Source organism: Aspergillus fischeri, genomic scaffold, assembly GCF_000149645.3.
Source record: "Aspergillus fischeri NRRL 181 1099437636264 genomic scaffold, whole genome shotgun sequence".
NCBI classification, from domain to species: domain Eukaryota; kingdom Fungi; phylum Ascomycota; class Eurotiomycetes; order Eurotiales; family Aspergillaceae; genus Aspergillus; species Aspergillus fischeri.
Window position 1 is genome coordinate 5,535,646 of NW_001509762.1, and position 26,989 is coordinate 5,562,634.

Genomic DNA, 26,989 nt, shown 5'->3' on the forward strand with positions numbered 1-26,989 from the left:
ATAATTTGTTCTATCGCCAGACTTTCATAAGGAAGTCAACTCTGGACAGAGCATTACCCTCGCCTTCACGACCCCGGAGCACTGGCCTCCTTGAGTGTGGTCCCACTGGTTCGACACATCCTTCTGTTTCTCCATTTAAACGACGGTTGAAAGCCAATAAAGCACGAGACGAAAAGAAAAAGGAATATAAAACTTTAAATCGCCGGCAATACTAGATATTTACGGAGCAGTCGAGCTACTGCTCACTTGAGACTGGCTGCGGGACACGAGCACGGATTATCTATATCAACCCAAAGAAGCCATGTGGTAGTAAACGGTGGGTCTCCTTAAAATGATGCAGACTTACAATCAGTACACCGTACAAACTGCGACCAGTCTCCAAATTTCTTTTCATCCACTGATCTGTAAGACCGCATTGAGACTAGGAATCGAGTCTCTCTATCTTCGAACCTCAAAAGACTGAGTACCCCGAATCGCCAGGGTACCCAGGGCTTCTACATGTGGATCACAATGGCGCTATGATTTAGGTCCCTGATGAAACATGCTATTCCTGAGTGACAACTGACGACTCCCGATCGGTTCTTTTTACTCTTTGCCCTAAGCCCATTCATGGACGTCTTAGCACCACGTTCAAAAATCGACTGGCTCTCTTGTCGGCTTGCGATTTGAGAGTCCTCGTTCCGGTCGATAGCAATGACAGTGATCACATTAGGTACCAGTTTGGCAGTAGCGATGTTCACGTCCGCATAGACTACGTATCACGCTTCTTGGTGTCTAGGCTAGACCCTGCCCAGACTCCGAGATCGGAGTGACGTTGGTGTTATCGAGCCGACGGAGTTGGGCCAACTGTCCGGTGACATCTGCGACAGGATGCGCACATCTCGTTGCATACTTTGAGATTTGGGGATGAGCAGCCCACTATTATTGAATACCATCATGAGCCATTCTGATACAGTCCCCACTGAAGCTGGTCACCATAGGCGACTCTCTCAGCTTATCGACCTTCTGTCCAGTATGGTCAATGATGTCGCGCCTTGCTAGTCATGAGAAGCATGATCACAAAAAGTGCAGATGTACCGTGTTAAGCAGTAGCGACAACCTTTAACGTCTAAAAGAACTGCAAAAAGTCTGAGCGCTGAAGCCAGCGGAGTGGTACTGGAGCCATTCGGAAATGCCTCGGGCTTTGGCTTAACCGATGCAAGCTACAAAGAATCATTGTTCTCCATGAGTCTCGACTTTTGCAAGGATGGTAATCTGGGTTTCGGCCATTCCGATATGTCCTAGTCAATATCTGAGCGTACTAATTACTACGAACATAGCAGAGACAATCCTGGCCAGACACCTTCCCACACGCCCCTTGATGTGGTGACCTCGGATTGGGAAGCTGTTTTCTGATATGGTGCTGATCTCAGAGTAGATGATTTCATTTGAATGCCCTTTTACGGTGCTAGGCAGAGCACTGAAGGTTTATTATAATGGGATCCATAACTGGTTGCTGGATTGAGCAGGGATGATTTAGCCGAATGCTCGTATACGTGGGCTCAAGCCAAGGATCTAGCTGTCTATAGGGCGTCAAACGATGCCGATAGCTCCAAGCCTCCAACGATCTCGAGATATCCCTTCGCTTATGGGAACCATCTCTCAATGCGTATCTATTGCTATTTGTTGATCACTAATACCGCTTGTGTCAGCAAGCATGACAGTTGGGCTTCTAACTTGTGTATCTACCTTGTGCTACCTACTGGTGAAGTCGATAAGCGAAAATGTCTTTTTCTTTTTTACTAGAGAGGTAGAGGCAGCAATCAGTGTTGCATGACGGTCTAATGAGAGATGGAGGACTTCTCCTGCCTCTTGGTTGCTCTGATGAGCCAATCCATGGCCTGTTTTCGGCACTATTTCGGCCGAACTTGACATGAGACGATGGATCTGCAGATAATGTCACTATTATTATTGCATAAGGTGTTGGGTGCCCTGGAGCAGGCGACGTAACACTTGAGCCAGGGCCTTAGTTACGAATATTAAGGTATGCATTAATCTAAACAGATACAACGTTGCAATCTCAAGATATGACCGCGAACAGGGGTATGTATCATTCAAGCATTGGATGCCTATTGATAGTTGTGGCATCTGGCCTCTAGCTTATTCGAACATTCCAAGATGAAGATGTTGATGTTGCCCCTGCAATTGCCAAGAAATAAGATAGTTGAAGATCGAAGGATCCACGAACAGAAAGGTTGAGGCTTGCAGTCTTGAATCATGAGATATGCGTACAGGAGTCGGCAGTTAGCGGTTGGTCTAATAATAGTGAATGTGGTAATGGTCACCTTGCAACGCCGCTAATTAGCTCTAGGCGCTGAGTGTGCTCACAACTCTGTGCTCCCGTCCTCAAGTGACGCTCTCTACGGGCCTCCACAGTCACATCGATCGATTAGTTAACCCGTCAATGACCCAGCTTCCCCCACAGCCTCCGAATCTAACCTCTTCCCCGCATCAATCATAACATACCTGTTGATAAGGGTCGGTGAAGTTCGGATAGTTATGGAGAAGGTACAGTTTCAAGATCAGAAGGAAGGTCTCCATGATCTTGGCGCGATCGAATCTGCTGAGGCTGCCTCCAGCCATTCCCGCCGCGACCGACCAGCATCACATTTCCTGCGACGTTCCTTAATGGTCATATCGCTTGGATTCGTCCTTTTTAGTGTTCTCAGCTGGTTCCCTACACCTATCCCTAGATTCTTCTTGCATTCATGTCATCCTTCGTCGAAAAGGCTGGATGATGGCTTCTCTGCTTCGCCCTTCATGAGGGGTGATGTGGTGCCGCTGATGGAGCACAAGCCTGAGGCATCAGTGATTGACAACAAAGTTCTGCTGGAAGCTCACGTCATGAGCAAATGCCCAGACGCCCGTGATTGTCTGCAAAAATTGGTAGTTCCTGCCATGGAGCAGATCAGTGACAAAGTAGACTTCGGTTTGTCATTCATCGCAAGGTAAGCTAGTGCAAGACCTTCCTGCCCGGAAGACGCAACTGGACCGCAGGCTAAGCAAACTACAGTGTATCCAACAAATCTGCCGATGTAGTATGCAAACATGGTCCTGCTGAATGCATAGGCGACATGCTCATTCTCTGTGCTGCGAATCTCCCTTTCCCACCGGAGGGACGAAGCATGCTTCGCACCCCAACGATCCGCTCCCTGGGCTTCGCCAACTGCCTGATCAGTTCCTATGAGAAGATCCCAGAGCGCTCATTTGTCGAGCAATGCGCTTTGGAACATGGCATCGATTTTGATGCCTTGAACGAGTGTGCCAGCCAGCAGGACGATGACCCTGGCCATCACGGAGGGGACAAGGATCCCCTCAGCGGTATCGCGCTGCTCCGCAAGAGTGCCCTGTACAGCGAGGCGCTTGGTGTCAGAACTAGCTGTACCGTCCGGCTAGATGAGCAAGTGTGGTGTGTTCGTGACGACGGCGTGTGGAAAGACTGTGCCCAAGGAGGAAGAGGTAGTCAGGTTTCTGTGCTTGTTGAGGAGATCGAGAAGATTTATAGAAAGCGGAATTAAGCAATGGCTCGCGAATGACCTAATGTTGGAATTGACTTGATATTTTGCCTCAGGGTCCATCATGACCCATTGCAGTTTGCACTAATCCCATAATGCTATTGTTACTTCTAGGATACGTTTTAACTCTTCTGCATTGCTCTTTTTTACGAGACGAAATTATATCTTTGAAAATGATGCTTTCACATTCTCTATTGACTCTTCACATTGATTGAAAGGTCAGGCAATAGGTACACTATCAATGCAGTCAATATCTCTGAGTGAGCAATATAAACAATATGAGCTAGAAAGACGTTTATTTGACCAAAAGGTCCTGATAATCCTTTTTAGGAAAGTGTCCCCATTGACAGAGGTCTGCCTTCAAAGACATCTGTTGTGTAAGGTCTTGACGGGCAGGCTCTAGAGCATTGGAGTAGATTGCTCAATAAGGATGGGTCCCAGGGCTTCGTCTCATTCTTCAGTCCAGGTCAATTGCATCTGCTTTCTCCCACTAGCCATGTGTGAACTGTGAGAAACACATCTTGTCTGTAAAGCCTTCTTTTGCTTTCCACAGCCACCAAATCTCTCCTTTCATCTCCTACCTTAGCTACGACATCAACACCGCACTCATTCTGTTTCATGGAGCTGGTCTTCATCTAATTTTTCGTTACTTTCAATCAGACCTGTTCTCATTGCTCCTCTAGACTCACCAACCAACCTTCCCTAAGAGCATCTCTAAACACAATGGCTTCATCCTGGATACCAGAAGACTCGTCCCCTAAGAGCAGCCGCCGTAGGGGAATTAACCTGCAAAAGAAGGTTGATGAGCTCGTGCACAAATACTTCAAGGTCAAATGTCCCAGTCCCGTTCTCCGCGATATCCTCAGAAGCACTGAGAAATCCGATCTCCTCGTCAGCGCTGTCCGACTTCAGGTTTCGCTGGCCAGATGCCGCTCTCAGGACTTTAATGATGGTCAGGTCACCATCTACGATAAAGCTCTGTTGACGCTGTCCAAAAATGGAGACGAGCCTGCGGAACTGAGCGTCCTTGAGCTCTACCTGACTGAGTATCTGGGGATTGTGCCTATTGCCAACACTTCGCACAGTCTGAATGTGGCCACTAAGCGTCTTGGGCTGCATCGAGCTTTGACCAAAGGTTTGTCCACAGTAATTGTTATCTAGTTCTTTATTCAATCATCCTGACTTGCGTGTTTGATGATTTCAGCGCCCTCATCGATGTTTTTCAACGCGGAGTCGCCCAATTCTGAAGAGCCTACCCTCAAGTTGGATGGGCAAGTCCCTGCCATTACCACCAGCAGCAGCGAGCCGACAAAGGAGTCTGGCCTTCACTCGGAAGATACCAAAGGTTTGTCCGAAGACCTTCGCGAAGCAAAGCCTGAAGGAAAAAATGTTGTCCCCGATAAAGCGGATACACGGAAACATGATTGCGAGAACAGGCGGAATGAACGAGCCCGCATGGCCGGCAAAGAGCCTATGAATAACTACAATTCCGGCAAAGCAGATACGAAAGCTTCCCTGAAAAGAAAGAGGGACGACGAGAGCGTCCAGAGTCGAGTGGAGCGGCTTCTTGACGTCTTCTTCAAAGCCAGAGATGAACACATCAACAGAAGACGAAAGGAGACAGAAAGCGATCTAAACACTGTTCGATTTGTACGAGACTCAGCCGAAAATGCTCTGACATACCTCCGTGCCAACAATATGAAGGACCATGAGGCTATTCCGGACCTTGAAAAGTGGTTTGCCATCATGAGAGATAAAGCTACTGCTCTTACAGGTGGTCGAGGGCGCCATTTCGATGAGAAGCCTCCCCCGGCTCCCAGATTCTTGCGCCCTAAGAAGCGTTCACGGTTCCTGATGGACTCTTACAGACCTCGGCGGTGGAGTCCCATGGTTCCTGAAGGTGATGCCTCTTCTTAACTCATGGTTCGTCAATCAATCGTCCGTCGCATCGACGTTTGAATGTTGACTATTGAGTCGCAGTTTGAGAACCGGATTATTCTCAGGCCACTGTCAATGACCAATATCCGAGACACGACGTGAATCAAAGGCTGGCCCTTCTTCGTCCACAGCTCCGTGATGAGTTCTGGTGCCCCGATACTTTGATAGAGGATGCCGGTGGATCTTAGCCGTGCAGCATCTGTCCTTGGCGCAAATCATCTCTCCTAGTGTGTGCCACGTGCACCGCCTTGTGCCTGTCTACCCCTGTACTTAATCCCACCAGGTTTAGACCTCCAATGTCAGATGATCTTACGATAAGTGCTAGATTTTGGTGCATCACATTTCTCAGATATCTCTGCTTGGCTGCCGAGATTCCCCTAGAAAGGAAATGGGTCCTTGAGCCAGAAAACACGGATATTTCATACATTGATTACTCCGTAGATGGCCTCCTATCATCTGCAGCCGACCGAGGCAGCATCCTATAGCTCCAGCACAGGGACACCGGCTAGCGCGCGGTATACGCCAGATTCCAGAGCATCCGACAATGAAAATGCATCGTCGAGTTCCGAACGGCCACCAGCTGGGTCGTTGAGATTGCAAACGGACTTTCGCGCAGAAGCGGACTACATTTCCGACGATGAGGGCCAAGATGAAGGCTACGATTCGTATGACGACCAGGAAGCGCAGGCCAAAAGGGCCGTAGTCGATACAAAGTACACGGCAGCGGAAGAAAAGCAAGTCGTGAAGAAGTTTGACCGCAAGCTGGTTCCATTCTTGGCCCTTCTCTACCTGCTCTCGTTCCTGGATCGTTCTAGTGAGTTGTTCACTGTTTCGGAACAGTACATCAAATAGCTGACTGCTTGCAGATATTGGAAACGCAAAAATCGCTGGACTCATGGATGATTTGCGTCTTTCATCTTCACAGTATGAATGGCTTTTAACAGCTTTCTACATCACGTATATTCTCTTTGAGTGGATGACCCTCATGTACCGGATCGTTCCTCCGCACATCTACATCTCCCTGTGTGTATGCGGATGGGGTCTCGTTGCATCCTTTCAGTCACTGGCTACTTCATTCAGCACCCTCGTGGTTCTGCGAGCCTTTCTAGGCATCACGGAAGCGGCATTTGGCCCTGGCGTGCCGTTCTATCTCTCCTTATTCTACAAGCGGGAAGAACTCGCTTTACGAAACGGACTGTTTATCTCAGCGGCTCCCTTGGCGACTTCGTTCGCGAGTAGTCTCGCATGGCTGATTGTCAAGGTCAGCAGCAATGGCCCCATTGCACCGTGGCGGACGCTCTTCCTGGTCGAAGGATTTCCCAGTGTGCTTGTTGCGGTCTTTGCGTGGATACTGATCCCTGATTCGCCTGAGAGCGCTCGTTTTCTTGAGCCTAGAGAGAGAATGGTAGCCAAGCTGCGGCTGGGAGAGACCAGGTCCGACTATCGTGGGCCCGATTCCAGGCAGTTCAATTGGAGGGAAGTTGTCAAGGCGCTGGCGGATCCCAAATCTTATGTGACAGCTGTTCGTGGAAGCCATATCTCTCCAGCCTTGGGTTGAACTGACGTGCAGCTGCTATAGTTTATGTTCTTCAGCTGCAATGTCGCTTTCAGCTCCATGCCTGTGTTCCTGCCCACCATCATAGAAGAGTAAGCCCTGGCATGAGCAACCCGGTTGGTCAATACACTCACACTTTCACAGCATGGGCTACTCCTCCCTCTCCGCTCAAGCCCTCTGCGCACCTCCTTACCTCATCACCTTCGTGGTAGTCCTTGCAACAGCATACCTATCCGACCGGCACAGAACCCGCAGCCCCTACCTCATCGCCCACGCTCTGGTATCTTCACTCGCCTACCTCGCCATCGCAGCTACAGGCTACTACCATGAGTTCCTATCCACCGGCCTCCAGACCTTCATCCGATACGCCTGCGTCTACCCCGCGACGTCAGGCTTCTTCTCTGCCATTACCCTCATCATCACTTGGACGATGGACAACCGCCCCGCAAAGGAAGGCAAGGGAGCCAGCATGGCGATCCTCAACCTTATCGGGCAGTGTGGGCCGCTGCTCGGGACGAGGCTGTACCCGCGCAGTGAGGGGCCGTGGTACGTGCGTGGGATGGCGACGTGCTCTTTCTTCATGGTCGTGGTGGCTGTCCTTGCGTTCGTGCTGAGGGTTATGTTGCAGAGGGGGGATCGTGCAGCGGATCGGAAAGGAGATGCTGATGTGGAGATGGAAACGCGGCAGGTCCTTATGGATGGAAATCAGTTCAATCATAGTGTTGAAGAGAGATTTGTGAATATTTTATGAGACGAGGTCGTGTTTGCTGCTGCATCTACGAGTTGGGTTGCATGAAAGTCATGGTATGTATTTAGCCCAGATTAAATATTACTATTGATATGTTTGCTAAGAAGCGTAAACAGAAAGGAAGTCGCTTATAGTACAAGAAAAGGACAAGGACCATGTACTTTCGTCCCAATGAACCGATTACCCGAGGCATAAAAATACAGGAAGGAATCAGAAGACGCTTACTCCGAAACCGAAACCCGACAGTGAATTAAGATCGCCGAGCTCACCACGCAGTATGACCACCATCAATGATCATCGTGCTGCCTGTCATAAAGCTACTGGCATCACTGAGGGCGAAGAGCGCCGCACCCCTGAACTCCTCCGGACACGCCAGCCGACCGAGCATATTCTCCGCCTCCCAGGTGGCTTTTGCAGCCGGATTCTGCTCAAACACCTGCTCGACCATGGGCGTGAGGATGTGTCCCGGACAGAGACTATTAACCCGGATCCCCCGCCGGCCCCACTCCATCGCCAGGGACCGCGCGAGCTGGATCACCGCCGCCTTGGACGAGTTGTACACGGGCGAGGTCATGCCCTTGTTGGCGATGAGCCCGCTCATGCTTGCAACGAGCAGGATGGACCCCTTCTGCTGGTAATTGAACATCTGGCGGGCGGCTGCCGTGGCGGAGTTGAAGACGCCGTTGTAGTTGATCTGCATGACTTCGTTCAGGGCCGACTGGGAGTGCTCCAGGGCGCTCTGCAGGTGGTTGATGCCTGCGGCGGCGATGAGGCCGTCCAGTCGCTGATCGCGGGAGGCGATTTCGGCGAAGACGTCGTTGACCTCTGGTTCGTTGCGCACGTCGATGCGTCGGTATTCCAGGGCGCCGCCGTATTCCTTTTCGGCTTGGCCTTTGGCGGTTTCGAATTCGGGGTGTGGTTTCTCGAGGCGGTCTAGGCAGTATACTGGTTTGTGAGAGAGGTTAGCAGAGTGCTCAGACGTATCTGTTTGAGGTTGACGTCGAGGATGTATCTGTACCTTTGGCTCCGGCTTCCATCAGCGCTTCGGCCATGGCCAGCCCCAGGCCTCTGCCGCCACCGGTGACGGCGTAGACGCGGTCTGCAAGATCAAACTCTCTGAATCGATGCGGTCTCATCCGGGGAAGCTTTCTCTGGATGTGTTGCTCATTGGTCGTGGTAGAATATGTTGATCGTAGGCATGGATGAAGCGAAGTGCAGGGTAGCCATGACCGCGCTGCGGTCAGCGACCGCGTCAGAGTGAAAGACATGACTTGGTCAAAATTTTCTATAAGATTAACTGAGAACAAGGCGCAGAGATAGAAACAATTGACCAGGTAAAATGTCAAAAGACCGGCAGCATACAATCGCACACTTCAAGATTCTACATAACTCGAGATCTATACTAGAAGAGTCCTAAGTTTATACGCTTGAGACAGAAGCATGATATCACTATCGATACAGGTGAAGCAAGGCAGAGGGATAAAAAACAAGATGGCCTCGTGACGGCCCTGATGGAGTCTAGAAATTCTAGAGCTGCTTTCACGATGATACAATATGACCCAGACACAGGATCGCCCGGGAACAACCAGGGAACGATGACCCTGTAAATGCACTCGAGCCAGGATCGTGACTTTTGTTCGTTTGAAGTTACTTGATTGCCGAAGACGGTAAGAGACGTGATCAGTAGATCGAAGGGATGGAGACCGTCCATGTTTCTTCCTGGAATGGCCCACTTTAGCTGCACGGGATGTCCAAACCTGGGAGTCCGAGATACTGGGCCTGGAGATATTACTGTCAGGTTGATTCCTGTAAACCTCTGTATACATATCAACTATCGAGTCCTGCCCAGCAAGATGATCATGACTTGCGAAACTGTCGCTTGGGGATAACCATAGACTCCGTGCAATTCATCCTGAGCTCATAAGAGATCATAGATGGGTTACCGACCAGACCCAGAGAGTTGCCTTGATTTCTGCGGTGATGCGACTCATTGCTCGGTGGTGACGTAGAGTATTGCGAATTGAACTCCAGACTTTTTTTCCTGCCCCAGAAATGCCAAAGTGGAGCATTTGGAGCATTTCTGGAGTAATAAGATAAGAACTGAGAACTTGATAAGGCAGCATTTTATGTAGTAGCAGCTCTAGCTCTACCAGACATTCTGCGGAACGCAATACCCTCCAATCATCTCCCTCGGCTTTGGAGAGAGTAAGAGTACCTTATACCTACATAGCTTCTAGCACTTCTGGAAGTCTACAACAGGGAGTTCCCCATGAACGTCCTGCTGGGAGTTCAGAATTGAGAATTTCGCACCATGCTTAAGCTTCACAGCCCTTAGGGATTAGCAGAAGCCCCTACCGTTGCCGCTTTCGGCATGGTCGCCGTCTGGTAAACACGGCCCTGGACCACCTCTGGTATATACGGAGTAGAAGCCCAATTCACCCTCCCATATTCCCACCCCCTTTTCTCCGTTTCTCGGAAATTTTGCGCCTACGCTCTCCGTCAAGACGCCTCTACTTCCTACTTTCTTTCGTGCGGGCACACAGCCGGTATACCGTCCCAGGGCGGAGGGTCGTTGGCACATTGCTGCATGGGCATTTCTTTGCCCTGATGATGATCATGATAAGCATGCTACCCCTGTCATGGCGTCAGACACTATGCAATTCCCTGCGGCTTCGCATAGGTAGATAATGCCTGTCAAGCCCTTCTTGCCCAGTTTTCATGAGAGCAGCTTGTACAAACCAGTAGACTAGCATCAAATCCCCGCTAGGTAAATATACCTTATCGAATCCATCCATCCCGATCATCTTCGCCACAACCCAGTCATGTCCTCCTACCAACTCACCCCCGACGACCTCGACACATCCTTCGAAACCCCTCCGGCCATTCGGGCGGCTCGAAACCCCAATCCCGCCGTTCTCCAGGCGTTACTGGATTATTATCGGTCTGAGCTGCCTCATGTTGCGCATCTCGCTCCTCGAGACCGCGGCGGCCTCGAGCAATGCTCTCCTAACGCCGACATCACCGGCGCTATTGACGGCATCTACGAATCTCCATTGACAGCAGCTATTCGCGCAGACCTTCCCGACAATGTGCGTGCGCTCCTAGCGGCGGGCGCAAACCCCGCAGGCATCCGCCCTCTCTATCTGTCCGACTACTCCGTGCGCTTCGTTCGCGGCCGAGATGCAAAGACCGACATGTCGAGCTTTGCCATGTGTCCGCCGCGCGAGTCCATCCTCGCTGTCGCCGCGGCGAAAGGCATCCAGCATCAGACTCAGCCCTTAACTACCACCGAGCTGGACGAGCGCCGCTCCGGCTTTCCTCGTTTCTGGACCGAGCCAAATCTACCGGGCCAACGATTCCGCTCCACTAAGGCCTTGACGGCTCTCGAAGTCGCCGCTGCGTGCGGCCAAGAGCGAATGTTCAATCTGATCCGCGACGCCGGAGCAGATGAATCCGCCTGGACTCGGACTCAGCCTTCCAGTGAACGCGTCGACGACGAACCGTCGAACCAGGAGGTAACCCCATCGTCGATGTCGACCTCGTCGCCCGTCCACGAAGCCATCTCCGCAGGCCACCGCGCCATGCTCCATAAACTCCTCCATCAACATCACTACTCCCCAAACTACCGACCGCTAGCCGCGGCGCCGACACTGGCCCTTCCCCCGCTCTCCTACGCCCTGGCCTGCTGTGATCCAGACAATCCTAAAATTCGAGAATGTATTACCGAGCTACGGGACCACCCCGATCTCGATCCTCACCTCCGCACCCCCATCTTCGAAGTCCACCCGCTCCATTTTGCTGTCGCGCGTCATAGCCCGGACCTTCTGTCCTGGCTCGCCCTGCCGCTCCCGTCTGCGGGTACTACTGCCCTCGGACAGACGCTGCTTCACATCGCCTCGCTACCCCTGACATCCGAGGCCATCGACGATAAAAACCCCGACGTCGTCCGGAGCATTCATTGCGCTAGAACTCTCAATCTCGCCTGGTTACCGCATCCCTGGCCTAGTCCCTTGCATTTGCAGCCACAGCCGCGGTCCCGGCTTAACCCGCTGCGGCCCCGCGCGAGAACCCCATTGACGCCCGCCGAGCAGGAGGCCCAGTTGGAGACCCTGCGCGTCCTGGTCGATGCCGGCATTGATGTCCGCGCACAGGATGTCGATGGGAACACGGCCCTGCACTACCTGGCGGCGACCTTGAATGTCGACCCCCGCGCATTGCAGTTGTTAAGAGATATGGACGGCGGCGAGGAGGTTTACCATCACGTCTTGAATCGGGAGGGCTTGTCGCCGCGGGCCTTGTGGGAGGGTAGATCTGTCCAGTAAATTCTTGGGTATGTAGGCCATATATATCTGCCAACATAAAAGATCATAAAATCAGTAGCAAAGGGATAACATGCCTCATCGTATTCCCATTCTTTCTACGTACATGATCCAACCTCGATCCTTAATGGCATTCCGGAACTGTGAGGGTAGGGGTAGGCCAGCGGCCACCCTACCCTGTACGTGTCCTGTTGATATTGAAGGTTTCCTACCTTCTACTTATGCGTCTACCTTGACAATGAAGGAATGCGGGTTCAAAACGACTCTGCACATAGTGGTGATGACCAGGTAGGTATCTCTGTGCACTTCTGTAGACAGAAGAACTTCGCCATCTAAGGTACCTAGGGTAGTCCAGACAGCTTGGAAAGTTCGGTATCTGGTCGCCTTGTTACCCAAATCAGATTGCCCAGACGACATACATGTAGTGAACTTCGCGTGATGCGCTACTGTACAAACCAGGATTGCCGAGATGCTCGGCACCTTGCATTAAAGTTGACCCTCGGCCTCGTGGTATAGGATGCGCATCATAATTGACATAGCTCGAGTCGGTCTGCGCCACCTTGCCGAGCATTCCTGGACGAGTCGGCGAACGTTCAAAAGAGATCTGTCTGGTCCAGCAGTGTCGACGTCTAGAAACGTCTGTCTCACTTTCTCTTGTCATAGTTTCGATCGGGTTTTCGGGGTTTCCTTGTGTTGTTCGTTCGTGCTTGCGTGTAGCTGTTCCTGCTGCGGTCCTGCGGACTTGAGATGGAACAGATTGAGGTACAGATTCACTTGAGTGTTACCTTGGGCCGATCTCAATGGTGCTTTAAGTTGCTTTCGCCGGCACTCTCGTTGTCGCGCAACGATGCCAGAGGGAGAAAATATGATTCACCTGAAAGTCGATAAGACCTGACAGATTGGTGATGGGTGATGATGGACCAGACAGAGCTGCAGCATCTAGAAATAGAAGATTTGCACAAACAGGCCATCTACACCAGCCAGTAAGCAGGTATTGGTTCATTATTCAGCCAGGGTGAAGGTCCATCATGCCTAAGCAAATTAGATTCATATCGGAGTTATCGGATTCGAGGCGCTCTCTGGGCATAAGTAAAGCACACATGACTGGCCGTCTATCTCATACATTCATAGCAAAATGCGCTCCTATACCTCCATAAAGGGACACAGTCGAGGAATGACAGGGTTAATATGGATCAGTATACTCAGCAGAAACGCCCAGCGCAGTGGTGCAAACCAGCGATCAGCTCTGAGTAGAAAGAATGGACCAGCGTGCAGTCTACTCCATATCAAAGGAGTCGCCTAGCACAGGAGCTGTAGTTCCGAGGCTTCCATTGGCATGCCCAAAGTCCAGCTTCATGAGAAGTTGATCCACCCCAGCTGTTTTTCGCGGCAAGTATTGGCAGATTTGAGCGTTCACGCCGCTGCCATTCTGTCTGTCAGAGAGCGGAGTAGCGCGGGCATGCTTTACAAGGTCAAACATCTTTCGTCCCTCTCCCGATCGACTGTCATCAATGTCTCGCAGGCGAGCGACGACGTCCCTGATTCCCCCTTCAACCTTCATCCGCGCGGTCCTTAATGCTTCCAATAATTCTGTCTCCTCCCTGGGGTAGTCGGCCAAGGCGTCTACCACACCTTCGTCTGTTTCCAAGTCCATATTCTTCTGGACACTTTCTAGGCGAATAATAAGTGCGATAAAATGATCAATCAAGCTAAGCAGCGAGCGAAGGGCCTCGGTGAATGGTTTATCTGTCAAAAACAGTGACTGAACAAGTGAAGATAGATAGCGACGATGGGCGACTGTCAGAGTTTCGGGATCAAGTCGTTGCGGCGCAGCGTGACTTGATTGATCGACATCCACTCTGCCCTCAATCGGACTGTCGCTATACCTGCTCTTCAGAGATGCAGATGTTCCAGGTCGAGAGCTCGTCGAGGACGTGGCAGTGGCCAGTCCACCTTGAATCCACTCACGAAAGTGCTGCCAGCAGCCATTGACAACTTCACCCTGGAAAAAACTACCAATTTCTGATAGGACGAAGAGCGCAGCACTACTCGTTGCCCATACTGGTCTCATTTGACTAAGTCGGATATTGTCTCTCTGCCTTCCCAGCTTAAGCTTACTCTGTCCAAAGGGAGTGTTGCTTCGTGGTGGGCCCCATGGAGAAGGATAACTTTTTCGGAGAAAAGAGTGCTTCCAGAGATCATTTATTCGTATTTGCGCACGTCGAATGCCCAAAAGATATGAATGAATCCTTGAGTAAACAGCGATATCGGACGTCGATAGAAATAGGTCAAGGGGCGCACGTACTTCTACCGAGAGGGAAGTTCGCGTTGGAAAAAGTAGGTCCTCAAATGAGACGTCCGAGATCTCCGCTACTAGATCACTTCCAATTTCGTCTGAGAGCGGTGCAACCGTATGTCCACTCTTACTGTCAGTGATGGATAAGCGAACAAGGTCTCGGGCAAGATCAAGAGATTCATCCACAGGGTCTTCCTCGTTTTGTAGAGAATAAAGCTCGGCCCATGTGTGTGCCAGAGCATGTATTACATCCCCATCTTTGACGACAAGTCCTTCAAGCTCCGTTTGCGCTCTGACCCGGCGAGCGAGGAGGGAGGGTCTTCGATGTCGCTCAATCAGTCTGGCATCAGCATGAGACACAAGCGCAGTAGCGAATTCACCGCGCCCCAGTAGAAGAAAATCATGCAGCACAGAAAGAATCTCGAGGATCTTGGGTAACGGCAGTAGCTTCGAAATTACACTTTGTGACAAAGACAAGCGGATAGAATCTACCGCGTTGGATAGTTTTGAGGCCGATATTGGGGATCCCAACGACGCGAGGTGCGCAATATGCTCTCCCTGAAGAGTTACTGACGGTGCCGCAGAATCAGACGATCCCGTTGTGGCACCTTTCCGCTTCGCCGTAATATGATTCAAGGTCTTCCCGATAAATAAGATTGACGACGCCGTGTGCAATGAAACAAACTTTGGGAGTAGGCTTGTCTGCATCACAAAGTTTGCAATGGATGACGAATCATCCATTTGGCTCGAATTATCCTTCTGAATAAAAAAGTCATCCTTTCCAAAGATCGGAAGATTTCCATACAGTAGCCACGTCGATAGCTGCCTCATCCACGCAGATTCGGCCACAGTGATCAGGTGCAGCGCGATTTCTTCGAGGTCAAGATAGCCCGTTTGGGATTCTGTTCGAAGGTAATCAATCAAGGCGGAGCCTGTACAACCATGTGCACTACTAGTCCTGTTTTCGGGAAGAACGAAGCGGGTAACCTCCCAAAGCCATTCTAATCGCCTCGTCCAAGGCGAAAACTCCCCAACGATGGTTGACAATGGTACGATGCCATAACCGCCAACATATGCACTATCCTCGGCCAAAATTGCCTTCTCGACTTCCAAGATCTTCCTCTGAAAACCTCCTAGATGATGTGCGTTTATAGCTGAGGAAACAGCACGGCAGATGATCGAAGGATGTGAGGACGATATCAGAGACGTGTGTTCTCGAAGTCTGGCATGGAGTCTACTCAAACGGGCGAGCGATGTGAGGAGGGCTTTCTCCGGAGGGGACAGTGGAAAAGCATTCTCAGGGACGACATCTTCTTCTGAACTGAAAGCGAAAAGAGGGGACGGTTGGCCTGAGAGTGAGAGTAGGATCTCGTGGAGCATTCTGCCTGGAGTCCACTATCTCAAGGTTAGAGGAAGTGGCCTAAAGAGCGTTGTGCCTACAAGTATGACCGACCTTGATGATGGCTTTCTATCTGCTTTGGACTTTTGACGCTGCCAATACAGTAGTCCTCGGCCCAGAAGCTCGTAGCGACACATAAAAGTAGAGTCAAGTGCGTGTCCTGAAACTGAGTTTCACGCGTCGTCGGAGACTGATGTGACCGCGGAGATTGTGGAGGAGCCAGATCAATGTCACTCAAGAAATGAGTGTGGGCACCGCTGGGTTGAGTCAACCATCCAGTATACGCATCATGAACTTATGGCAGCCTGAATCCACCCTTGCAGCTGTCATCACCATCACTCCTAGGTACTTTTCCTCTTCGTCAGAGGTTCCACTGGCAATGCTTCCTTATCCTAGGTCCTCCTCGCGGGGCTATGGCCAATCACAGCTCAGGAACTGCTGAGTCAGCCATCAACAGCTTGTCCCTCTTACGTCGCCAACTGAGAGAGACATCCTTCTTGCCTCTTTGCTTGGGTCATCCACGATTCTCTGCTTTGTAAATCCATCATCTACCTTGCCTGTTCCAAATTTTCCAAGACGACACATTTTTGACTTCGACTGAAAGCTTTGCACAGTTCCTTCTAGCCGTACTTACCACCTCGAGCGACGTTCAAAGCGCTCCCGCATTTCTTTAGTCTGCACCAGGAGTGGTAGACACCAGTTAATACTGCTAGAAAGTCTTGCTCGCAGGCAAGACTTTCACCTATAATCCTTCACAATTCCTTCAGAACTACCTGTTCGTGACGCTGCGAAGCTGGCAAAGCGTAGAGCGTCCTGCGACCAAGCAGCAACTCCGCCTGAGAAGAAGATCATGACGGTATGCTATCTCATCAACGATCACTGATCTTGTATGGCACGGAGAGAGTACTGAGTATTTATGCCTCTAGGACTCCAATATGCAGCTTGATAACTCCCAGGAAACAGTGGAGAAGATCAAACAGGGAGAGATCGATGAGTCACTGTACAGTCGTCAACTGTATGTTGATCCCAGTCCGCCTTAATGGAATTCTCTAATATCTATTGGTTTATAGGTACGTCCTCGGCCATGAGGCTATGAAGCGTATGGGTTCTTCGAACGTTCTTGTTGTTGGTCTGAAGGGTCTTGGTGTGGAGATCGGTGAGTACAATACCTGGTTTGAGTAGTACGGTCGACGACTGACGACCTCTTTCAGCCAAGAACATTGCCCTTGCCGGTGTGAAGTCCCTCACGCTATACGATCCTGCCCCAGTCGTTATCTCCGACCTATCCTCACAGTTCTTCCTTCAACCACAAGATGTCGGGAAACCAAGGGCCGAGGTAACAGCTCCGAGGGTCGCAGAGCTGAACTCGTACGTGCCTGTTACTGTTCATAAGGGTAGCAACTTGGTGGATGATCTCGAGCAACTGAAACAGTATCAGGCAGTGGTTCTCACTACGACCCCTCTGAATGAACAGCTTGCTATCGCTGACTTCTGCCACAAGAACGGCATCTATATCACCATCACCGACACATTTGGCCTTTTTGGATACATCTTCAATGATTTTGGGAAGAACTTCACCGTTGGAGATGCTACGGGTGAAGAGCCAGTCAGCGGAATCGTTGCCGACATTGACGAAGATGGCTTGGTTTCTGCGTTGGACGAGACTCGCCATGGCCTCGAAGACGGGGATTACGTGACATTTACTGAAGTCAAGGGTATGGAAGGGCTGAACAACTGCGACCCACGGAAGATCACTGTCAAGGGTCCTTATACATTCTCAATTGGGGACGTCTCGGGCCTAGGCACGTATCAAGGCGGTGGTATCTTCACGCAGGTTAAGATGCCTAAGTTCGTCGACTTCGAGCCATTCAGCGAACAGCTCAAGAAGCCCGAGCTCATGGTCTCTGACTTTGCCAAGTTCGACCGGCCACAGCAGCTACACATCGGAGTTCAAGCGCTCCACAAATTCGCCGAGGCTCATGATGGTCAATTCCCGCGGCCTCACAATGACAATGATGCCCAGGAAGTGATTAAGATTGCGAATGAACTTGCATCAAGCCAAGAAGAGAAGGTGGAATTGGACGAGAAAATCATTAGAGAGCTGAGCTACCAGGCTCGCGGAGATCTCAACCCCTTGGCCGCTTTCTTTGGAGGTGTTGCAGCTCAGGAAGTTCTGAAGGCCGTCTCCGGAAAGTTCAATCCCATTCATCAATGGCTCTACCTCGACTCCTTGGAGTCGCTGCCGACATCCGTCACCCGGTCCGAAGAGAGCTGTAAGCCACTTGGCACTCGCTACGACGGGCAAATTGCTGTCTTCGGCAAGGAATTTCAAGACAAGGTCGCCAATCTCACTCAGTTCCTTGTTGGTGCGGGAGCTATTGGGTGCGAGACTTTGAAGAACTGGGCCATGATGGGTCTTGGAACTGGTCCCAAGGGCAAGATCTTCGTCACCGACATGGATCAGATCGAAAGGAGCAACCTCAACAGACAATTCCTGTTTCGTTCTAAAGACGTTGGGAAGCTCAAGAGTGAATGCGCTTCTGCTGCGGCACAGGCAATGAACCCCGACCTGAACGGTAAAATCGTGACACTTCGGGACCGAGTAGGGCCCGACACCGAACACATTTTCAACGAGGAATTTTGGGAAGCTCTGGATGGCGTGACCAACGCCCTGGACAACGTTGACGCAAGAACTTATGTTGATCGTCGCTGTGTTTTCTTCCGCAAACCTCTTCTTGAAAGCGGTACCCTTGGTACGAAAGGCAACACTCAGGTCATTCTGCCCCATATCACCGAATCCTACTCGAGCTCTCAGGATCCCCCAGAAAAGTCGTTCCCGATGTGCACATTGAAGAGCTTCCCCAACAGAATCGAACACACAATTGCCTGGGCACGGGATCTCTTCCAGACTTTCTTTGTCGGGCCTCCTGAGGCTGTGAACATGTATCTATCCCAGCCGAATTACATTGAGCAGACGCTCAAGCAGGCTGGAAATGAGAAACAAACTTTGGAGCACCTCCGGGACTTCTTAGTAACCAACAAGCCTGCTTCGTTTGATGATTGCATTGTCTGGGCTCGCCAGCAGTTTGAGGCTCAGTACAACAATGCAATTCAACAACTTCTCTACAACTTCCCTCGGGACTCCAAGACCTCTTCCGGTCAACCTTTCTGGTCTGGGCCGAAGCGGGCCCCAACACCTCTCAAGTTCGATAGCTCGAACCCAACTCACCTAGCATTCATCGTTGCCGGCGCGAATCTCCACGCCTTTAACTATGGAATCAAGAACCCCGGGGTAGACAAAGAGTACTACAGAAAGGTTGTGGACAACATGATCATTCCTGAATTTATACCAAGTTCCGGCGTCAAGATCCAGGCCGATGAGAATGAGCCCGACCCGAATGCTCAGCAGTCTTCGTCCCTTGATGACAGTCAAGAGATTCAGCGCCTCGTTGAGTCTCTGCCTTCTCCCGAATCCCTCGGCGGATTCCGCTTGAACCCCGTTGAATTTGAGAAGGATGACGATACAAACCACCACATCGACTTCATCACCGCCGCTAGCAACCTCCGCGCGGACAACTATGATATTCCCCAGGCCGACCGCCACAAAACCAAGTTCATTGCCGGTAAGATCATTCCGGCCATTGCCACAACTACCGCATTGGTGACAGGCTTGGTTGCTCTGGAGCTGTACAAGATCATCGATGGCAAGGATGATATTGAGCAATACAAGAACGGCTTCGTGAACCTCGCTCTCCCGTTCTTTGGCTTCAGTGAGCCCATAGCCAGTCCAAAGGGCAAGTACTTGGGCAAGCAAGGTGAGGTGACCATTGATCGACTTTGGGACCGTTTCGAACTCGACGACATTCCTCTACAAGACTTCCTCAAGCATTTCTCCGACCGGGGCTTGGAGATTAGCATGGTCAGCTCCGGCGTCAGTCTTCTGTATGCCAGTTTTTACGGCCCATCTAAGGTCAAAGACCGACTTCCTATGAAGTATGTATTACCCTTTACACATCGCTCCCGAAGATCGGCTAACATTATTTGCCTAGGATGAGCAAGCTCGTGGAGCATATTAGCAAGAAGCCTATCCCAGATCACCAGAAGAACATCATTTTCGAGGTGACTGCAGAGGATCAAAATGAGGAGGATGTTGAAATTCCCTACGTTATGGTGAAACTTCAGAAGTAGATGGAATTCCAGCGCAGAAACCGATATGCGGACACGACCTATGTTAGAAGTCTGATTTATAGCACTCTGTCACCAGATTAGAAATAAAAATACGCGATTTGTTGTCATCAATAAATGAGTGATAATTCTGAAATCCACATAGTAGTAATGATGGGAATGACGGTGCTCTAGAAGCAGTTCTATCAGTGAATCTTTGTCAGACTTTATGCGATCCATCCGTAAGCACTCAGTAAGCAAAAACGTCATTGTCCCCCGCACCACGACTCGGTGGTCCATCAAGACAGCAACCCATTATCTATTAAAGGCGTCATTTCCTCTCTTTGATCACACTGAAATTCTTGGTAATATCTCATGCTTGCTGCGCTCCCTCGGACCCAACTGGTCTCGCGGCATATCCTGAGGTCCATAACAACTGCCGGGTTTCGCAGTTCCCCCGCAACGTCCGGAAGCTCCAATATTCTCAGACAACCTCTCTTTCCAGTCCGCAACATGGCCGTAAGCTCTCGAGTCTCATGCAACATGTCTAAAGGCTCTTAATTGACACATGCTCCTTGCCAAATAGACAGGCAGTGCAGGCAAAATTACCGATTGGGTGGACCCCAAAGACAAGTCGGGCGAATTCAAGCGGCAGCAATCGGTTTTCCGCAACTTCATCTCCAGGGAGCCTGGCGCTCAATTTCCTCCGGAGAAAGATCGCTATCATCTTTATGTCTCATATGCCTGTCCTTGGGGTGCGCGTTCTCTTGAAGATTCCTCCGATTGCTCAAACTCAAGACACGTACGGCTAACACCCTTCTCATGACACAGCACACCGGACATTGATCACACGGAAGCTCAAAGGTCTCGAGGATATCATCTCGTTTACATCAGTCCACTGGCATTTGGGCGAAAATGGTATGGGTCTTCAGATTCGAAGGCGCTAGAGAACGAAGCTAATGTCTTCTGCTGGAAAGGCTGGCGATTTGCAACAGCCGACGAAGAGGTTGCAGGAGAGAATGTCACCCCAGACCCGTTGCATCCTGATTTCACGCATCTGCGTGCTATATACTTCTCCAATGATCCGGATTATACTGGAAGATTCACCGTCCCAGTGCTGTTCGATAAAAAGACGCAACGGATCGTGAGCAATGAGGTACGTTGATAGCCACTATATTCCCTGTCGCCTGAACCCTTACTGATTTGAACATTTGAACAGAGCGCTGAGATCATTCGCATGTTCTACTACGAATTCGATGATCTCCTTCCCGAAAAATACAGGAACGTCGACTTGTACCCTCCCGCTCTCCGAAGCGAGATCGACGCCACCAACGACTGGACCTACAACGACGTCAACAACGGGGTCTACAAGTCCGGTTTCGCGACGACCCAGGAAGCGTACGAGAAAGCTGTGACAACCCTCTTCGCCTCCCTCGACAGGATTGAAGCCCATCTCTCAAAGGACGCCAACTCTCCGTACTTCTTCGGCTCATCTATCACCGAGGTCGATATCCGACTTTTCACGACTATTGTCCGCTTTGACCCCGTCTACGTGCAGCACTTCAAGTGCAACATACGTGATATTCGCTCCGGATACCCGGCCATTCATCGCTGGGTGCGTCGCCTTTACTGGGATGTTCCCGCGTTCCGGGAGACGACGGATTTTGAGCACATTAAGAAACACTATACGAAGAGTCATAAGCAGATCAATCAGTTTGCTATTACTCCTGTCGGGCCGGTCCCAGATATTCTTCCTAAAGACGAAGAAGTTAGAGCCGTTGCTGCACAACAGTAAATGAAGGATCTACTACTGTATTTGATGGACAATCTTATGGGAATACATGTCACAGCATACTCCATACTGGATAAGAGAATTCAAGTCTGTTTGACAGATGATCTAATTCTGTTGTTATCTGAGTCAGGGCCGACGCTGTGGAGCGTGAAATGTAGATACATTGTTCCAGATTTTTCCAGTAGGACCCGCAGGTACCCTTGGTTATACAAGAATGAAGAAAGAGAATGCAACAAATATGGACAAACGCCACCATATGCATTACCATGCGACGCCCTGCCATGCTAAGGGTGGTCGCTATGCAAAACCGTCCCCAAATGACCATCAGCGGTGGACCATGAGTCGCATGAGTCGCATCGAGATGTCAATACTCAAAATACAGGCTCAGAAACAAGAGAGAGTTCGAATGGTTAGATGGGACAAAAGCCAATAAACAGAGAAGGCAGGAAAGGGAATCCTAACTGGGAAGAAGGCCTTTGCCGCTTATGGCGACTTGGCTTTATGGGTATCTTGACAAAATATTCTAGAAGTGAAGAAATTAGAAGGGATAGCGAGAAGCGAAGAGCGACTGTTCGGACCGGGGATCTGAGGTGTTATCTCAGTCCAAGCATTCGTTTGGCGTTCTCATATACAACGTAGCTGATCGACACGGCGGGTGCTACTTTGAGAAGATTTGGCGTAAGTCCTTTGTAAAAGCCACGAGGGCCTTCGGTTTGAAGTGTTTTTCGCGCAACATCAGTGATACCGGTGTATGTTGTGGGGTGGAGTACAGTGCCTTGGGCCTGTAGTCTGGTACGAAGGACATTCAGTGGGTAAACAACGGAAGCGCTGAACCCGCCGCTCAGAGCACCGATTGCTCCTGTGGTGAAGTTGTTGAGGGGAACATCATCTTCATGGCAATGGTTAATCCGGGCTTGCCGTGCAAGGAGAGCGCGTTTCAAATATTCGAAGGTTGACAGATCGATGGCGGCGTAAGGAAACATGCCAACGAGGCCTAGAGGCAAACCACGAAAAAAGCCCGGGAGGCCTGCTTTGTTCCACACTTTCCGAGCAGTAGCTGCGATGAGTTGATTGCCTTTCAAGCCACCCTCGACGGTGTCACATTGCATTCGGCTAAGACGGGTTAGTTAGCTTTAAAATGGAATTTTTTACTGAACCACCGGGACTTACAATTTGAGGGTATCAAGAGGGTAGACGAAGCATCTACATCACTGTTAGATAACCCTGTTTTGCGGGGAGATAGCGTCACATACTGGGCCACCATCCCACCAAATCCACCGGACAGGAACTGCGACGTAGGCTGGAGTCGTTTAGGATCGTTATGTCCTTCAAAACGAGCGAAGGCACGTTTTGCGGACTATTCATCACATCATTAATTGCTGACCATAAGTCGCCTTGGTGGACAATCATGTCATACCTCATAGGCTCCAAATTTGATGGCTGATTCGGGCATAACTTTAACGACATTCAAGCCGTTTCCTTCTGGCTGTCAGTAGATTCCGTGACACAAGAAGCAGTTAACCTACCGGCAAACAAGCTCCGTATCCCCCCAGCACGCCATAACTCCTTTACGGCACCGACAAGTGTCCTGGAAGCACAGCCAGCTGCCTTCAATGGAGCACCATCCTTCGCTACCTGGGCAGCGCTTTTCTTCGCGCCAGTCTGGGCGATAAGATAAACTTTAAGCCGATCTAAAGGCGCGGTGGCTGTTCTTGATACGGCGCCTGCGATCCCGCCCGCAAGAAAATAACCTAATTGAGGAGTGTTCTCGGTCAACTTCTGTTCAAAATATCGGAAGGACATCCACATGGCGACAGTCCTGGGAATGGGCAGCCACTCCAACTCGAAGTCATCGTCTAAAGGGAGAGAATCATGCTCTAATGCGGCGCCCAACAATAACGTCCCGCCGGCTTCGGCGTAAGCTGATGGAACCAAGGCTGTCAAAGAGTGCACAGGGAAGATATTGTACAAAATGTCTTTGATGGCCAAAAGATAACGCGTAAGAAACGAGTGGTCTGTACCTAAACCCTGCAGATCATTGATGTGGACATCTCCTTCCGGGTTTAGATTGCCCGTGGCCGTATAATATGAGAAAACAGCGTGCAGGTCGGATGGCGAATGGGCGGGAAGAAATAGAAGGAAGTCCCTGAAGTTGAACGGTCAGCCATCATTAGCAACTTCATCTGACCCTTCATGCACGTACCTCCACTCTGGATATGAAATGACACCATCCTTGTTTGAGTCAACATCCTCAAAGAAGGCGTCTAGTTTAGCGCTAGACAATGTGATCCCAGAACGAGAAAAGGCAGCCCTCAGTTCGTTCTTGTCTATCACTCCATTTTGGTTGCGATCTATGCTCTCAAACAGTCGCCATAGCCCGTGTTCAGTATGGTCGACAAAGGCTCGAAATTCTAATCATCATTAGGCAGGTAAAAAAAACTGGCATTAAACCAGTTTGCAACAGGAGAGGGAAAAAGCTCCTGACAAAGTCCGTATGATCTTACCAGAGAAGTCTATGTATCCATCGCCGTTGGTGTCGACCGTCTGCAGGATATTTCGTATCATGTCATCCGCATTTTTCAACGCTGTCAAAATTGCGATAGCTCAGGTCAGTCAGCTGCTCAAGGCGCACGGGATCCGGTCAGGGAGTATGCTCACGATGGTCAATCCTCTTGAACCCCTTCTTTAAGCCATTGATATCGAGTTGACCTTTTTTCTGGACGTCCAGGCTTTCCCAGAGTTTTGCGACTCTTTGGTCACGTTCATCTTTGGACTCGCCGATTGCCATGTTCGATGTTTATCGACTATAGCCGAGGACCCGTCATTATTTTCAGAGAGGTCACAGAAATTTAAGGTCGGAGCTTTCCCTGTGAGGGCAGGGGTTCGTAAATTTTCGTAATGACTGGTGCATCGAATCCGTAGATGTTGCAATATGAAGAAAAAACCGCTATATGCTGTGCATTATTATTGCAGTTGTTAATGAAACCAAGCCCAACACAACTCCCCATGAGAAATCCAGCCGCAATGATTTGCTTTCCTTACGACATCAGCCGGAAGAAAAGCAGGTTCCGGCCCGGTTCACGGGACCAGAGGGCCCAACCCTACTAGTCCCCTTTAGGAAAGATTCCACCCCCGATTACATGTTCGAAACGGCATATTAGATGAACTGCACGCCGCGGCATGCGAGATCTCTTGCTGTCTGATATACCTAGAATCGTTCTTTGGATAATTCAGCTCAAGTTTTCCTTCGAGACAGCTTTGTCTGTGCTTTTCCACTGTGTCAAGTCGACTCATATGGGCTCTGGTTACGAGTGATATGCCCATATCAGTTGTTATCTCTAGTGCCATCATGATGAATCTATCAACCTGAAGAAATAAGGCAATATTCAAGTGCTTGATCAAGGTTCGGAGATGGCGGCCAATTATTGGGCGTCAACCCAGCGTCGACATTGGCTGTTTACAAGAGAAAAATTGGCGGAGATTCGGGAAATCTTTCGTGGAGGCGATAAAGTTGCTCATACCCAGTTCCCTCTACCGGACCAGAGACTACTCAATATCTATTTCAGTCAGCGTAAGCGAGAGCCAGATATGTTTCTCAAGAAGAGGATTGGGCTGATTGCAAGCAGAACTTATAAAGCTTGGAAAGCGAATGTCAACTAGACAGCAAGCTCTTGCGACTGCTCAAGTGTATATCAAGCGATTCTATACGAAGAATGAGATCAGGCATACAAACCCGTACCTCGTTCTTACGACTGCCTTTTATCTCGCTTGCAAAATGGAAGAGTGTCCCCAACATATCCGTTTTGTTGTCGGTGAAGCCCGGAGCCTCTGGCCAGGTATAGCATCCGACATGCGGTTTGCATAACATCGCTAACAGATATCAGAATTTATTACTCCGGATGTTTCAAAACTAGGCGAATGTGAATTCTCCGTGATATCAGAAATGAACTCGCAACTCATTGTGCACCATCCATATCGAACATTATCAGAGCTTCAGCCCGAACTGTCACTCACGTCGGATGAGGTTGCTCTTGCATGGTCTGTGATCAATGATCATTACCTGACGGACCTACCTCTCCTATATGCCCCTCATGTCATTGCGGTCATGGCGATTATTGTCGCAGTTGTCTTCAAGCCAAGTTCCGGGAATTTCCACGGGTCTGCGGCGCCTGTCCTCACCGGCGCAATGAGGGATGGCGGAATGAATGTGCTGGCTGCATTAGGAGACCGGACTGGTTCCGGGCCTCCTCCCAAAATCCAGAAACTCATCAGCTGGCTTGCTGAGAGTGAAATCGACATCAAAGGTGTCATTGAGTGCACCCAGGAATTGGTGTCTCTTTATGAAGTTTGGGAGCAGTACAGCGAGAAGACTTGCAAGGAGCTACTTGGGCGGATGGTCAAAACCAAAAATTTGGACAAATGACGCTGGTCTGCATTTGATCTTAGTTTCACGGGCATTAAAACGGCGTTCAGTCTCTTCAGTTGTTCCATTGGCATGTCCTAGGCGCAGTTTTGGCTTACTCTGTTGTTCAGTCATTTAGCAGGTCGTGGACATATACCCACAGGCTCGTTCTATACTTGCTCACTCGCAAGTATGTAGATGATTCTATAGCTCACTATCTCTATTTAAAAGATATTGTTCATTTCGACCTGATGAGCCCGTAGCTTTTGGTATGCAATTAAGATCATCTCGTGGCTCACTTAGCAAGGTTCTAGCACTTGCGGCCCCAGGGTGTGGAAAACAGGGCTTTTCGTCAGCTCCGTCGTACTAAAGCCACCTAGTCTTCACAGGGTGGATAAGAAGAAGTTATATGCGCCCTTAGGGACTTGTTGCTTCGTAGGCGATCATCACTAGAGCATACCCCGCTAGCTTACATTATCTTGAAGAAGTTGAAAGGGCTCCTTTTCCCTCCCTTCCAGCTAACTGCTAACTGCTACTGAAGAGTTTCTTCCTATTCCCAAACTTCCTGAAGGAGTTGGCATCTTTATTTGGTTCCAATGGCTGGTTCTGGCTATTCGAAGCGATTAGCCTAGTTGGCTGATCGAGTGCAACTGCTAGCTGAAGCAGACCATGTATTGCAATGGTCGCTATCCAGTGATCCGCCAACAGGGAGTACTCATTCGTTCAGAAGCTCATGACGATGCAGCGCTTTCAGTCACTGACCATGTTCCGTCACTGACATCGCGACTGCGGAAGGCAGCGAGGCGTGTGAATCTCCCCTCC

General features: G+C 50.2%; 10 protein-coding genes across 10 annotated transcripts; 7 read left to right on the top strand and 3 right to left on the bottom strand.

Moving 5' to 3' along the window:
• Nucleotides 1–2,799: 2,799 nt before the first annotated feature.
• Nucleotides 2,800–3,557, top strand: NFIA_090940 (GILT family protein; the record flags this gene model as incomplete). Its single annotated transcript, XM_001261032.1, has 2 exons — nt 2,800–2,987; nt 3,053–3,557. The coding sequence occupies 2 exons, from the start codon at nt 2,800–2,802 to the stop codon at nt 3,555–3,557; spliced, it is 693 nt and encodes a 230-aa protein (XP_001261033.1).
• A 720-nt stretch (nt 3,558–4,277) lies between these two features.
• NFIA_090950 (uncharacterized protein) lies at nt 4,278–5,471 on the top strand (the record flags this gene model as incomplete). Its single annotated transcript, XM_001261033.1, has 2 exons — nt 4,278–4,689; nt 4,759–5,471. The coding sequence occupies 2 exons, from the start codon at nt 4,278–4,280 to the stop codon at nt 5,469–5,471; spliced, it is 1,125 nt and encodes a 374-aa protein (XP_001261034.1).
• A 462-nt stretch (nt 5,472–5,933) lies between these two features.
• NFIA_090960 (putative MFS transporter) lies at nt 5,934–7,798 on the top strand (the record flags this gene model as incomplete). Its single annotated transcript, XM_001261034.1, has 4 exons — nt 5,934–6,306; nt 6,359–7,014; nt 7,072–7,139; nt 7,192–7,798. 4 exons carry the CDS (start codon nt 5,934–5,936, stop codon nt 7,796–7,798), a joined length of 1,704 nt encoding a protein of 567 aa, XP_001261035.1.
• Nucleotides 7,799–8,060: 262 nt separating this feature from the next.
• On the bottom strand, nt 8,061–9,063 carry NFIA_090970 (putative short chain dehydrogenase/oxidoreductase; the record flags this gene model as incomplete). Its single annotated transcript, XM_001261035.1, has 2 exons — nt 8,061–8,740; nt 8,814–9,063. 2 exons carry the CDS (start codon nt 9,061–9,063, stop codon nt 8,061–8,063), a joined length of 930 nt encoding a protein of 309 aa, XP_001261036.1.
• A 1,554-nt stretch (nt 9,064–10,617) lies between these two features.
• Nucleotides 10,618–12,117, top strand: NFIA_090980 (uncharacterized protein; the record flags this gene model as incomplete). Its single annotated transcript, XM_001261036.1, has 1 exon — nt 10,618–12,117. The coding sequence occupies one exon, from the start codon at nt 10,618–10,620 to the stop codon at nt 12,115–12,117; it is 1,500 nt and encodes a 499-aa protein (XP_001261037.1).
• Nucleotides 12,118–13,390: 1,273 nt separating this feature from the next.
• On the bottom strand, nt 13,391–15,790 carry NFIA_090990 (putative gamma-tubulin complex component GCP4; the record flags this gene model as incomplete). Its single annotated transcript, XM_001261037.1, has 1 exon — nt 13,391–15,790. The coding sequence occupies one exon, from the start codon at nt 15,788–15,790 to the stop codon at nt 13,391–13,393; it is 2,400 nt and encodes a 799-aa protein (XP_001261038.1).
• A 954-nt stretch (nt 15,791–16,744) lies between these two features.
• Nucleotides 16,745–19,997, top strand: ubaA (E1 ubiquitin-activating protein ubaA; the record flags this gene model as incomplete). The annotated part of the gene is made up of 4 exons (XM_001261038.1): nt 16,745–16,824; nt 16,880–16,965; nt 17,021–19,802; nt 19,859–19,997. 4 exons carry the CDS (start codon nt 16,745–16,747, stop codon nt 19,995–19,997), a joined length of 3,087 nt encoding a protein of 1,028 aa, XP_001261039.1.
• A 489-nt stretch (nt 19,998–20,486) lies between these two features.
• NFIA_091010 (glutathione S-transferase family protein) lies at nt 20,487–21,768 on the top strand (the record flags this gene model as incomplete). Its single annotated transcript, XM_001261039.1, has 5 exons — nt 20,487–20,492; nt 20,560–20,728; nt 20,805–20,891; nt 20,951–21,129; nt 21,193–21,768. 5 exons carry the CDS (start codon nt 20,487–20,489, stop codon nt 21,766–21,768), a joined length of 1,017 nt encoding a protein of 338 aa, XP_001261040.1.
• A 590-nt stretch (nt 21,769–22,358) lies between these two features.
• Nucleotides 22,359–24,553, bottom strand: NFIA_091020 (calcium-binding mitochondrial carrier protein; the record flags this gene model as incomplete). The annotated part of the gene is made up of 8 exons (XM_001261040.1): nt 22,359–22,878; nt 22,936–22,968; nt 23,019–23,122; nt 23,183–23,244; nt 23,292–23,911; nt 23,969–24,176; nt 24,270–24,350; nt 24,424–24,553. The coding sequence occupies 8 exons, from the start codon at nt 24,551–24,553 to the stop codon at nt 22,359–22,361; spliced, it is 1,758 nt and encodes a 585-aa protein (XP_001261041.1).
• Nucleotides 24,554–25,708: 1,155 nt separating this feature from the next.
• Nucleotides 25,709–26,188, top strand: ssn8 (cyclin-dependent protein serine/threonine kinase regulator SSN8; the record flags this gene model as incomplete). The annotated part of the gene is made up of 1 exon (XM_001261041.1): nt 25,709–26,188. One exon carries the CDS (start codon nt 25,709–25,711, stop codon nt 26,186–26,188), a length of 480 nt encoding a protein of 159 aa, XP_001261042.1.
• Between the last annotated feature and the right edge of the window lie 801 nt (nt 26,189–26,989).